The following is a 12,561-nucleotide window of genomic DNA, read 5'->3' on the forward strand; positions in this document are numbered from 1 at the left end:
AATCACGGCTGCTTCCCCCATAATCACGGCTGCTTCTCCCATAATCACGGCTGCTTCCCCCATAATCACAGCTGCTTCCCCCATAATCACGGCTGCTTCCCCCATAATCACGGCTGCTTCCCCCATAATCACGGCTGCTTCCCCCATAATCACGGCTGCTTCCCCCATAATCACGGCTGCTTCCCCCTTAATCACAGCTGCTTCCCCCATAATCACGGCTGCTTCCCCCATAATCACAGCTGCTTCTCCCATAATCACGGCTGCTTCCCCCTTAATCACGGCTGCTTCCCCCATAATCACGGCTGCTTCCCCCTTAATCACAGCTGCTTCCCCCATAATCACAGCTGCTTCCCCCATAATCACGGCTGCTTCCCCTATAATCACGGCTGCTTCCCCCATAATCACGGCTGCTTCCCCCATAATCACAGCTGCTTCCCCCATAATCACAGCTGCTTCCCCCATAATCACGGCTGCTTCCCCCATAATCACAGCTGCTTCCCCCATAATCACAGCTGCTTCCCCCATAATCACAGCTGCTTCCCCCATAATCACAGCTGCTTCCCCCATAATCACAGCTGCTTCCCCCATAATCACGGCTGCTTCCCCCATAATCACGGCTGCTTCCTCCATAATCACAGCTGCTTCCCCCATAATCACGGCTGCTTCCCCCATAATCATAGCTGCTTCCCCCATAATCACGGCTGCTTCCCCCATAATCATAGCTGCTTCCCCCATAATCACGGCTGCTTCCCCCATAATCATGGCTGCTTCCTCCATAATCACGGCTGATTCCCCCATAATCACGGCTGCTTCCCCCATAATCACAGCTGCTTCCCCCATAATCACAGCTGCTTCCCCCATAATCACGGCTGCTTCCCCCATAATCACAGCTGCTTCCCCCATAATCACAGCTGCTTCCCCCATAATCACAGCTGCTTCCCCCTTAATCACGGCTGCTTCCCCCATAATCACAGCTGCTTCCCCCATAATCACGGCTGCTTCCCCCATAATCATAGCTGCTTCCCCCATAATCACGGCTGCTTCCCCCATAATCATGGCTGCTTCCTCCATAATCACGGCTGCTTCCCCCATAATCACGGCTGCTTCCCCCATAATCACGGCTGCTTCCCCCATAATCACGGCTGCTTCTCCCATAATCACGGCTGCTTCTCCCATAATCACAGCTGCTTCCCCCATAATCACGGCTGCTTCCCCCATAATCACAGCTGCTTCTCCCATAATCACGGCTTCTTCCCCCTTAATCACGGCTGCTTCCCCCATAATCACGGCTGCTTCCCCCTTAATCACAGCTGCTTCCCCCATAATCACAGCTGCTTCCCCCATAATCACGGCTGCTTCCCCTATAATCACGGCTGCTTCCCCCATAATCACGGCTGCTTCCCCCATAATCACAGCTGCTTCCCCCATAATCACAGCTGCTTCCCCCATAATCACGGCTGCTTCCCCCATAATCACAGCTGCTTCCCCCATAATCACAGCTGCTTCCCCCATAATCACAGCTGCTTCCCCCATAATCACAGCTGCTTCCCCCATAATCACAGCTGCTTCCCCCATAATCACGGCTGCTTCCCCCATAATCACGGCTGCTTCCTCCATAATCACAGCTGCTTCCCCCATAATCACGGCTGCTTCCCCCATAATCATAGCTGCTTCCCCCATAATCACGGCTGCTTCCCCCATAATCATAGCTGCTTCCCCCATAATCACGGCTGCTTCCCCCATAATCATGGCTGCTTCCTCCATAATCACGGCTGCTTCCCCCATAATCACGGCTGCTTCCCCCATAATCACAGCTGCTTCCCCCATAATCACAGCTGCTTCCCCCATAATCACGGCTGCTTCCCCCATAATCACAGCTGCTTCCCCCATAATCACAGCTGCTTCCCCCATAATCACAGCTGCTTCCCCCTTAATCACGGCTGCTTCCCCCATAATCACAGCTGCTTCCCCCATAATCACGGCTGCTTCCCCCATAATCATAGCTGCTTCCCCCATAATCACGGCTGCTTCCCCCATAATCATGGCTGCTTCCTCCATAATCACGGCTGCTTCCCCCATAATCACGGCTGCTTCCCCCATAATCACGGCTGCTTCCCCCATAATCACGGCTGCTTCCCCCATAATCTCGGCTGCTTCCCCCATAATCACAGCTGCTTCCCCCATAATCACGGCTGCTTCCCCCATAATCTCGGCTGCTTCCCCCATAATCACAGCTGGTTCCCCCTTAATCACAGCTGCTTCCCCCATAATCACAGCTGCTTCCCCCATAATCACGGCTGGTTCCCCCTTAATCACAGCTGCTTCCCCCATAATCACAGCTGCTTCTCCCATAATCACAGCTGCTTCCCCCATAATCACAGCTGCTTCTCCCATAATCACGGCTGCTTCCCCCATAATCACGGCTGCTTCCCCCATAATCACGGCTGCTTCCCCCATAATCACGGCTGCTTCCCCCTTAATCACAGCTGCTTCCCCCATAATCACAGCTGCTTCCCCCATAATCACGGCTGCTTCCCCCATAATCACGGCTGCTTCCCCCATAATCACGGCTGCTTCCCCCATAATCTCGGCTGCTTCCCCCATAATCACAGCTGGTTCCCCCTTAATCACAGCTGCTTCCCCCATAATCACAGCTGCTTCTCCCATAATCACGGCTGCTTCCCCCATAATCACGGCTGCTTCCCCCATAATCACGGCTGCTTCCCCCATAATCACGGCTGCTTCCCCCATAATCACGGCTGCTTCCCCCTTAATCACAGCTGCTTCCCCCATAATCACAGCTGCTTCCCCCATAATCACGGCTGCTTCCCCCATAATCACGGCTGCTTCCCCCATAATCACGGCTGCTTCCCCCATAATCTCGGCTGCTTCCCCCATAATCACAGCTGGTTCCCCCTTAATCACAGCTGCTTCCCCCATAATCACAGCTGCTTCTCCCATAATCACGGCTGCTTCCCCCATAATCACGGCTGCTTCCCCCATAATCACGGCTGCTTCCCCCATAATCACGGCTGCTTCCCCCTTAATCACGGCTGCTTCCCCCATAATCACAGCTGCTTCCCCCATAATCACAGCTGCTTCCCCCATAATCACAGCTGCTTTCCCCATAATCACAGCTGCTTCCCCCATAATCACAGCTGCTTCCTCCATAATCACGGCTGCTTCTCAGCCTTACATTTGCCCCGGCTCGATCTCTAATCTCCGGCTAGAAAAAAAAAAGTGACAGCAAGCAGAGATCTTCTATACGGAGGAGTTGAAGCACACACTTGTACGCCGTCTTTACAGAATCTCTGACATTACACAATCAAAAGCTCATCTGGATTGTGCTTCAATGTCTGAACAAAAGCCAAGACTTCTGCTTTCTGTTAACGTTTATTTGCATCCCAAAGGCTGACAATCTATCCTGATCACGTCCATCCGATACAGGAGCTCGTCCTTCGTGCCTATATTATGAATAGCACAGTGGCTCAGTGGTTAGGTCTATACCATGGCTCAGTGGTTAGCTCTTTATGGTGGCTCAGTGGTTAGCTCTGTACGGCGTCTCAGTGGTTAGCTCTGTACGGTGGCTCAGTGGTTAGCTCTATGCTGTGGCTCAGTGGTTAGCTCAGTACGACAGCTCAGTGGTTAGCTCTGTATGGAATCTCAGTGGTTAGCTCTGTTGGTGGCTCAGTGGTTAGCTCTGTACGGTGGCTCAGTGGTTATCTCTGTACGGTGGCTCAGTGGTTAGCTCTGCACTGTGTGTCAGTGGTTAGCTCTGTACGGTGGCTCAGTGGTTAGCTCTGTAAGGTGTCTCAGTGGTTAGCTCTGTACGATGGTTCAGTGGTTAGCTCTGTAAGGTGTCTCACTGGTTAACTCTGTAAGGTATGTCAGTGGTTAGCACTGTACGGTGGCTCAGTGTTTTGCTCTGTATGATGGATCAGTGGTTAGCGCTAATGGTGGCTTAGTGGTTAGCTTTGTATGGTGGCTTAGTGGTTAATATTAATTGTGGCTCAGTGGTTAGCTCTGTATGGTGACTCAGTGGTTAGCCCTGTACGGTGGCTCAGTGGTTAGCACTCTTACTTTGTAGAACTGAGGTCCTGGTTTCATATCCCGCTAAGGACAACATCTGCACGGAGTCTGTATGTTCTCCTCGTGTGGAATTAATGGCGTTATATAAATGAGTAAAATAAATAAATGAATAAATCCTATATATCTGCTCCTCCGCCCGCTCGGCCCATGCCCGTATCCTCTGCCCGCCCGGCCCCTGCCCGGATCCACCGCTCGCCCGTCCCCTGCCCGGATCCTCCGCTCGCCCGTCCCCTGCCCGGATCCTCCGCTCGCCCGTCCCCTGCCCGGATCCTCCGCTCGCATCCTCCGTCCGCATCTGTGCCGCCCCCACGTCAGCAGCCGTGCTGCTCGGATCCGGATCCGCGATGGCTCGAGGGGTGTCCGGACCCGGGGGTCGTGCGGCCACTCAAATGAAGAGGATATTTACAGGGGGGTGGTGTATCTACAGTTCGTGACGCCACCGGTGGTGTGTGGTAAGGTTGGAGTACCACCGCTGCCGTTGGGGAGTACCCGGGGTGATGACAGGGGCAGCCAGGTGTTGCGACCCTCCACGGGTAGGGGGGATGCCCCGGGACTCGATGGTGGAGTTCGGAAGTGCCGTTGAGAGGTGTAAGAGTCACTTGTGTACTCACTCAGTCCAAGAAGCTGACACCGACAACTTGGTAAACCAAAGTTCTGAACACCGCTGCCGCTTAGGGGAGCACGTTTGGGTCCCCTCCCCGATGGTGTTGCCTGATGATCTGTGACCTTTTCCCTGGCACTTAGTCTGCTTCTTAGTTGGCCCCGGCCCTATAGCTTGAAACAAATCAGGTCCCGCGCCCCAGGCTGGCTAACTGAGGGAGCTTGCTCTCAGGGTTCATGCTTGGGATTTCCTGGACCGTTTTAGTGGAAAGTCCTATCCCCTCCGTTGCGCTAGTACCCCGATTTTGGAGCGGGTGGAGAGCGGATCTTGAAGGCTCCGTTCTCCTCGGGTAAATTGCCAGGTTGCCTGAAGCTACTCCCTGACCTAGGGTCCACGTACCCCATCGTGCCCTGGTCCCAGCCCGGTGATGGTACAAGGCCGCCGGCTGTCCTCCTTGACAATACCGTGCCCCTTGTTACGATCCCCTGCGACCGGGGTCCAGCTCCTACTAGGCCCAGACCACCGTCTGCTACCTAGTTACTTCCAAGGAGCCCAGCTCCTGACCTCTCTACTTCACTTCCAACACTACACTGCCTACTCCTGACACTCCTGACCTCCCCTTACCAACCCCCCAAGTGGGCGACCATATTCCACTCAGGCCGTTCACTGGTGTGTCTGGTGGTTGTGGTGCAGAGTGTTCCTAGGATTTTGATTAGCTGGTTTTGGCAACACCATTGGTTAGGGACCCGTAACCAAGGAGGTGGATATTGCACAGAAGGGCAAATTGCACAACACCCTGTGACGACCTGATAGGCCAGGGCGTCACACATCCTCCGCCCACCCGGCCTCTGCCTGCAACCTCCTCCCGCCCGGCCTCTGCCTGCACCCTCCGCCCGCCCAACCTCGCCCGCATCTTCCGCCCGGCCTCTGCCCGCATCCTCCACTCGTCCAGCCTCTGCCCGTATCCTCTGCCTGCCGGGCCTCTGCCAGTATCCTCCTCTCGCCCGGCCCCTGCCCGTATCCTCCGCCCGCCCGGCCCCTGCCCGTATCTTCCGCCTGCCCGGCCCCTGCCCGTATCCTCCACCTGGCCTCTGCCCGCATCGTCCTCCTTTATGGCTGCTCTGTTGCTCCTCCATTGACCATAGTAAGTTACAAGTGACAAGTGCAGAACGACCCTGACTGTGACCTCTGCGACCGCAGCAGAACGTTCCGGAAGTTATTATTGAATTTGTGATGTGTTGTCCCTGAGTTAGTGGTTCCTTTAAGAGCTGGCATCCACCTCTGGCACAGAGGGCATCCCCGGGGAGAGTGAGGAATTGCAGGAATGCACAGCCGCTATCGTCACTAGGAGGCTCCGGAGATGTCGTAATCACGTTATATCGCTATAGCGGAATATTACATGGCAGTTACCTGAAGCCGCCCCCAATGAAGTCCACATACCGCGAGAACCGGGGCTGAAATGCCCCATAAACCATCCATGGACGGTGCTGCGCATGCGCCACATTCCAAAGCCCTTTTGTCTAGATTTTGGGGTCTCAGCGGACAGACCCTCAATCCTCACATGACATTACTTGGGAATTATCCTTTAAGAGCGACAAAGTAATCAAACACTATCAGTTGGGAAAGAATGGGAAATATTTCACGTAAAAGTATTAAAAGAAAAACAATGGAAACCGTCAACAAGCTGCTGTTGATGGATCCATATGACAACAGCATATTTGTAGTTAATATGGCCGGTAAGGTTTCATATATGTCCTCTCTAGTCCAGGGTTCCTCGGCTCCTCTGACAGCACAGATGCTGGGAGTTGTAGTTCTACATCAGCTGGAGAATGTTGGAAAACATTTCGCCTCTTACCACAGTTTATCTCTTAGTGTAAACAGAAGCCGTGATCTAATCCTGGGGGGATGCAGGTGCAGCGAGTGTAGGAGCCAAGATACACAGGATGTGTCCTCCCACTGGGACACCAGGAGACGCTCATCACATCTCCGCCGCTCTTTCCTGTTGACCAATAGGGCGCGCTCCGCACCATATGGTATCTGGATTCAGTGTGGGGGCGACGTGACCCCAACCTAAAGCTTCAGATGTTACATTTTATTATCTTCCCTGTAAGTGAATTTGTATGTTTACATGTAGAAATATCAATTAAACTCTTAGCTGGAAACCATCAGCAAGCAGCTGCTGCTGGATCCCAACATGTTAGTTTCATTCTCTGGGGTTGTTCAAGCAGCTACATTCACACGACTATAGCCATGGACGACTTCCACCTCCCCCGACCTCCCATGGTGCAGATACACCCATGCCGGACCCCAGAACTTATCCAGTTTAGTAGAATCATTTTGGTCCAATCCTGGCAGAATGAGGCAGGGGGGGATCAGGAAGCAAATCAGACTCTCAGCACTGTGCGCTCAAAGTACTAAAATAAGATGGTTAAAACTGAAGATCCGTTAATAGCAGCTTGTAGATGGATTTAATTTACTAAAATACTGCATGGATGATATTAATAAAATAAATCTAAAGTGTAAGGAATATTCAAGGGGATGGGAGCGCCTTTAAGTCCTCAAACCGGGGAGCGCCTTTAAGTCCTCAAACTGGCGAGCGCCTTTAACTCCTCAAACTGGGGAGCGCCTTTAAGTCCTCAAACCGGGGAGTGTCTTTAAGTCCTCAAACCGGGGAGCGTCTTAAACTGGACTTCCACCATTCAGAAAGCTATCTTCACCAGGCAACACCTTAAAGGTGTGAGTCCACCAAGGACTAAAGACATTTCCGATTTTGAGGACTTTAAGAGGTTGCCTCGTGAAGATAACTTTCTAATCGGTAGGGGGTCCACCAAGGATTTAAATTGGTTGGCTGGTTTGAAAACTTAAAGGGCATTCCCAGATTGAGGGCTTTAAGGGGTTAGCGGTTGAAGATAACTTTCTGATCTATAAGTCCTCAAAATGGGAAACGCCTTTAATCCTTGGTTGACTCCCGCTAATAGGAAGTTGTCTTCTCCAGACAACCCCATTAAATCCTTGGTGGACCCCTACCAATCGGAAAGTTATCTCCACCAGGCAACCCCATAAAATCCTTGGTGGACCCCTACCGATCAGGTAATCTTCACCAGGCAACCACTTTATGTTTTTAAACTGGGCAACCCCTTAAAGGTGTGGGTCCACCAAAGACTAAAGAAGTTCCCCATTTTGAGGACTTTAAGGGGTTGTCTCATGAAGATACTGTAATTTTCTGATCAGTAGGGGGTCCACTAAGGACTTAAAGGGGTTGCCTGGTGAACATATCTTCCTGATCGGCAGAGTCTACCAAGGACTAAAGGTGTTCCGCATTTTGAGGACTTAAAGGGGTTTCCCAGTTTGAGGACATAAAGATCAGAAAGTTATCATCACTAGGCAACCCCTTGAAGTCCTCAAACTGGGCAACACATTTAAGTCCTTGGCAGACCCCCACCGATCAGTATATTATCGGCACGAGCATCCCCTTTAAGCCCTAAATCAACCCTGCAATCTGCATGTTCACAAACAACCTCAGGTTTGCCTAAGACAAGAGTTTAGAAAACCATCAGAGCCGACGGGAACCCAGAAATCTGCAGACGGGCGTCCGCTTCTCACTTTGCAGATGTTTATCTATTTTAGTTATTAAAAAAAAAATTTCTGATGATTTCTCAGCATGGACGTATTTAGTGAGAATCTGACTTTTTTTTCTGGGAAAAATGATGCATAATTCATGTTGGATTTCCGCGTATCGGAACACAAACTCGTTAGTATCACATCCGCCGGCTTTATAGTCCTGATGAATAATTTAGACTTTTATAGGACGCTGAAAATTAAACTTGTTGCCCAATATTGGAATAAGCCTTACAGAATACCAGGATGGAGGATCACTTTAAGAAGAGCCGGCCCCTTCCAGAGGCATCTCATTCATCAACCCAAAACTAGTTTAAAGGGATTGTCTCAACTTCTTAATTAAGAATGCAAAGTCCAATTTTGTTCTCAAAATTGGAGATTTTTAATTTGACTGTTTAGGGCTGACTGCCAGGTTCACCGGATACCATAGAAGTCTACCTGAGATCAATAGGCAAGGAGGGCATCACTTACAAACTCATCTAATATATAAAGCTGAATGTGTGTGTGTGTGTGTATGTATGTGTGTGTGTGTGTATGTCCGGGATTGGCATCTGCACCGTCACAGCTACAGCCACAAAATTTTGCACACTCACACTTCTGGACCCTGAGAGCGTCATAGGCTATGTTTTGAGGGGACATTTCAACCCCTCACTTTACAGGTATTCACCAAAAAACCTGCCTGCATTAAAGCGAATCGAGCTGGGAGCCACAGTGCAGCCAGAACCTCAGAAGAATGCACAGCCACGCCCTTATATGGAATGTTGGCATGTCACAATGCAGCCAGGGAAAGAGACAGACACAGAGAGAAAGAGGCAGACACAGACAGGGTAAGAAACAGACATAGACAGGGTAAGAGACAGACACAAAGAGACAGACAGACAAAGAGACAGACTGAAAGGGAAAGAGACAGACAGGGAAAAAGAGGGAAAGAGACAGACAGGTTAAGAGACAGAGATAGACACAGACAAAGAGACAGAGACAGACACAGGGAAACAGACAGGGAAAGAGACAGACAGGGTAAGAGACAGACACAAGGAAAGAGACAGAGGGAAAGAGACAGACAGGGAAAGAGACAGACAGGGAAAGTGACAGAGATAGATAGACTATTTTGTTAACAGCAGTTATTAACCCAGGCAAAGCCGGGTAGTACAGCTAGTTGATATATATATAGCTTGGAGGCACTGGCCAGATCACTGGACCGATGCACCTGTGCTCATCAGATGCTGCGGAGGCAAGGCCACCTCTACTACCAGCACCGCAGTGTGCACAGTTCAGGCCACCGGCTCAAAAGTATCACCGGATGAAAGTGTCAACCATCAAGAGCACAGCGCTCACTCCTCCTTCAGGGAGCAGGGTGGCAGGGGAGCGGTGTGCTCCTGAAGGTTAACAATGACAATGAGATTTTTGGGCATCTCTGCATTCTGGACAGCATGTGCCGTGGCTCCGTTTTTGAGATAAATTCACTAGATATTGATTTGCCATAAATGTTCTGAGACAAACCCTTGAAGAAGCAAAGTTCAATTTTCAGGGCTTAGGGTCGGCAGATATGGTAGAGCCTGGTAAGATAATGCAGGAAAATATTGTCACCTTCCTAAATTTCTGCTCCTCTATTTAACAGGATCGACATGGAGTTAAACAGCAGCAACATGATAACCGTCTTGTCCGGCACCAAGGGAACGTTTTTGAAGAACCGCACCGAGGATCTTGAAACTTGCTTTCTACCTGAAAATGCTGAATGGGTCTTCACCTACCAACCCATCTACATGTGGTTCATCTTCATCTTCGGCTTCATAGAGAACCTATTTGTCATCTTGGTATTTATCCTTCATAAGAGCCGCTGCACAGTAGCTGAGATCTACCTGGGTAACATGGCAGTTGCCGATCTGATTTTTGTCAGCGGCTTACCCTTCTGGGCAATATTTATCTCGAATAGGTTTGCCTGGCCCTTCGGGGGTTTCATGTGTGTGGCTGTCAACTCTTTGATTCAACTCAACTTTTACAGCAGCATCTACTTCCTGATGATGGTCAGTTTTGACCGGTATCTGGCTCTGGTGAAGACCATGTCCGTCGGTCGGATGAGAAGACCTGGGTGTGCCAAAATAAACTGCGCCATCATTTGGATTTTTGCAGTAGCAGTAAGCTTGCCAAAGGTGGTGTTCCGAAAGGTTGACTTTGTCCCAGCCTTCAATGCCACGTCCTGTATCATCGCACCCCCTTCTGAAAGCTGGAACGTGGCCACCAACATCATCACCAATGTGGTTGGCTTCTTGATCCCTTTAATCGTCATCACCTTCTGCACTGTCCAGATCATCGGCGTCCTCCGGAACAATGTCATGCAGCAATTCAAGGAGATTAACAATGAGAAGAAGGCCACATGGCTGGTGCTGTCCGTGCTCTTAGTCTTCGTCCTCTGTTGGCTCCCCTTTCACATTTTCACCTTCATTGACACGTTGGATATGCTCAAGGTCTTCGAAAATTGTGCCGCATCCGTGGCCATTGAGATCGGAAATCAGATTTCTACCTATATCGCTTACAGCAACAGTTGCATCAACCCCCTGCTCTACGTCATGGTTGGCAATCATTTTCGGAAAAAGGCGAAGGAGGTCTACCGGCAACTTGACACCAAGATTACATCCCACAGAAAGGAGTCTGTGCCCATGAACTACTCGGGGGTCACCGCACGGACCTCCATTTCTATGGGGCAACAAAATCTAATCAAGCAGTGAAACGCGTCAGCTCTGTCCAGAGGGGGCTGATTGACTTTTAAACATGTCCGGAATAAGCTGCCCTTATTTATTTCTACGTCTTGTCTTCCGAACTGACACTCGCATTTGCCAGCTGTTTCAGTTGGGCTGCCTTATTGGGTAGGACACGGGTACGTCCCAATTAGGGGAAAGTTAATTTTATTTATGTTTTTATTAGGTCGTCTGGGACGCTCCATTACATGGTGAAAGCACGATCTGTGGAATCGGTGCACACCACTCACGTGATATTTATAATGCTTCCTTTTAAAGGGGAAGGTTGTATAACTTAAAGGGATGTGGTGATCTTCTCCTTCTTACCGATCCTCTGCCAATCTCATCCTGATGCTTTCTGGGTCTATGCAGTTTTCTATACCAGTTTTAGTGCCTAGAAAACCCCTTTAATGTAGACTGAACCCTAAAGCAAAGATCATCTAGAATTTGTATCATTTGTGTCTGATGTATATGTAATAAAGGACTGTGGGATGTATACAGTATATGGGGGATATATAATGTCCATCATCCGCAGCCTTCTGCGCACTTCAGTATCTAATTCCTGATGTCATTACCTCATTAGATAATAAACGTGGAGTTTTACAGATTCCTTGTGTGCGATTACTGTGATGTCCTATGAAGCACCGTATTGCGGCACATTTATGCGCACTGACACTCCATTTGCATTGGGGTTTTCAAAGCCCCATTTTTTGGGATTAGTGAGGGTCCCAGCAGTCGAATCGCTAGTGGTCAGAAAAAGCAGGAAAAGTGGACAGCAAGCCTGGTATTATCAGGCTGGGAAGGACCATGGTTATTTGGCCCTTCCCAGTCTCAAAATAGCAGCCCGCAGCCACCCCAGAAGTAGTGCATGCATTAGATGCTAAAATTCTGGTGCTTTGCCAGCCCTTCCCGATTGCTCTGGTGCGATGGCAATCAGCGCACTGGTTCATGGGGTTGATACCAGCTGTGAATTGACCGCTGCCATAAAGCCCAGAGGTTAGTAATAGAGAGGCATCTAACAGATACTCCCCATTACTAACCTGGTAAGTATAATGAAAAAAAACCACAAGAAAAAATAGTTTATTTGAATAAACACTCCCCCACAGTCCCTTGTTCACCAATTTATTAATTTTAAAAAAATCCTAGAAGTTCTAATGTAATCCAATGGTGTAATGTCCATGATGCCCATAGATTCCTATGGAGCCTCGTTCTGAGAACCTCCTCAGTGACTCCCATGTACCTCCCAGAGTGGAGCCTTCAGTGATCCCCAGCAGTGACCTCCACAGTGAGCCCTTGTAGTGACCTCCACAGTGATCCCTGGTGGTAACCCCCACAGTGATCCCCGCAGCTCCCGTTCTTATGCTGCGTGTGCATTTTGCCTCAGATATTCTGAAATCTTCTGCACTAAACACAAGCAGAAATGCCAAAGATGAAAAGATCCACATTTCGTTATATGAGTGGTACTTTCCATCGCAGATGCCTCACATGTCTATTTTTTTATAGTCTTCTTCAGGTTAT

The 12,561-nt window shown here is 50.0% G+C and overlaps 1 protein-coding gene across 1 annotated transcript; it reads left to right on the forward strand.

Moving 5' to 3' along the window:
• The first annotated feature begins 9,932 nt into the window (after positions 1-9,932).
• On the forward strand, positions 9,933-11,641 carry LOC142280468 (B2 bradykinin receptor-like). Its single transcript, XM_075332733.1, has one exon. It carries the CDS (start codon positions 9,934-9,936, stop codon positions 11,032-11,034), a length of 1,101 nt encoding a protein of 366 aa, XP_075188848.1. The 5' UTR covers position 9,933; the 3' UTR covers positions 11,035-11,641.
• The last annotated feature ends 920 nt before the right edge of the window (positions 11,642-12,561 follow it).

The sequence above is a fragment of the Anomaloglossus baeobatrachus genome, unplaced genomic scaffold (assembly GCF_048569485.1).
Source record: "Anomaloglossus baeobatrachus isolate aAnoBae1 unplaced genomic scaffold, aAnoBae1.hap1 Scaffold_4512, whole genome shotgun sequence".
Lineage (NCBI taxonomy): Eukaryota > Metazoa > Chordata > Amphibia > Anura > Aromobatidae > Anomaloglossus > Anomaloglossus baeobatrachus.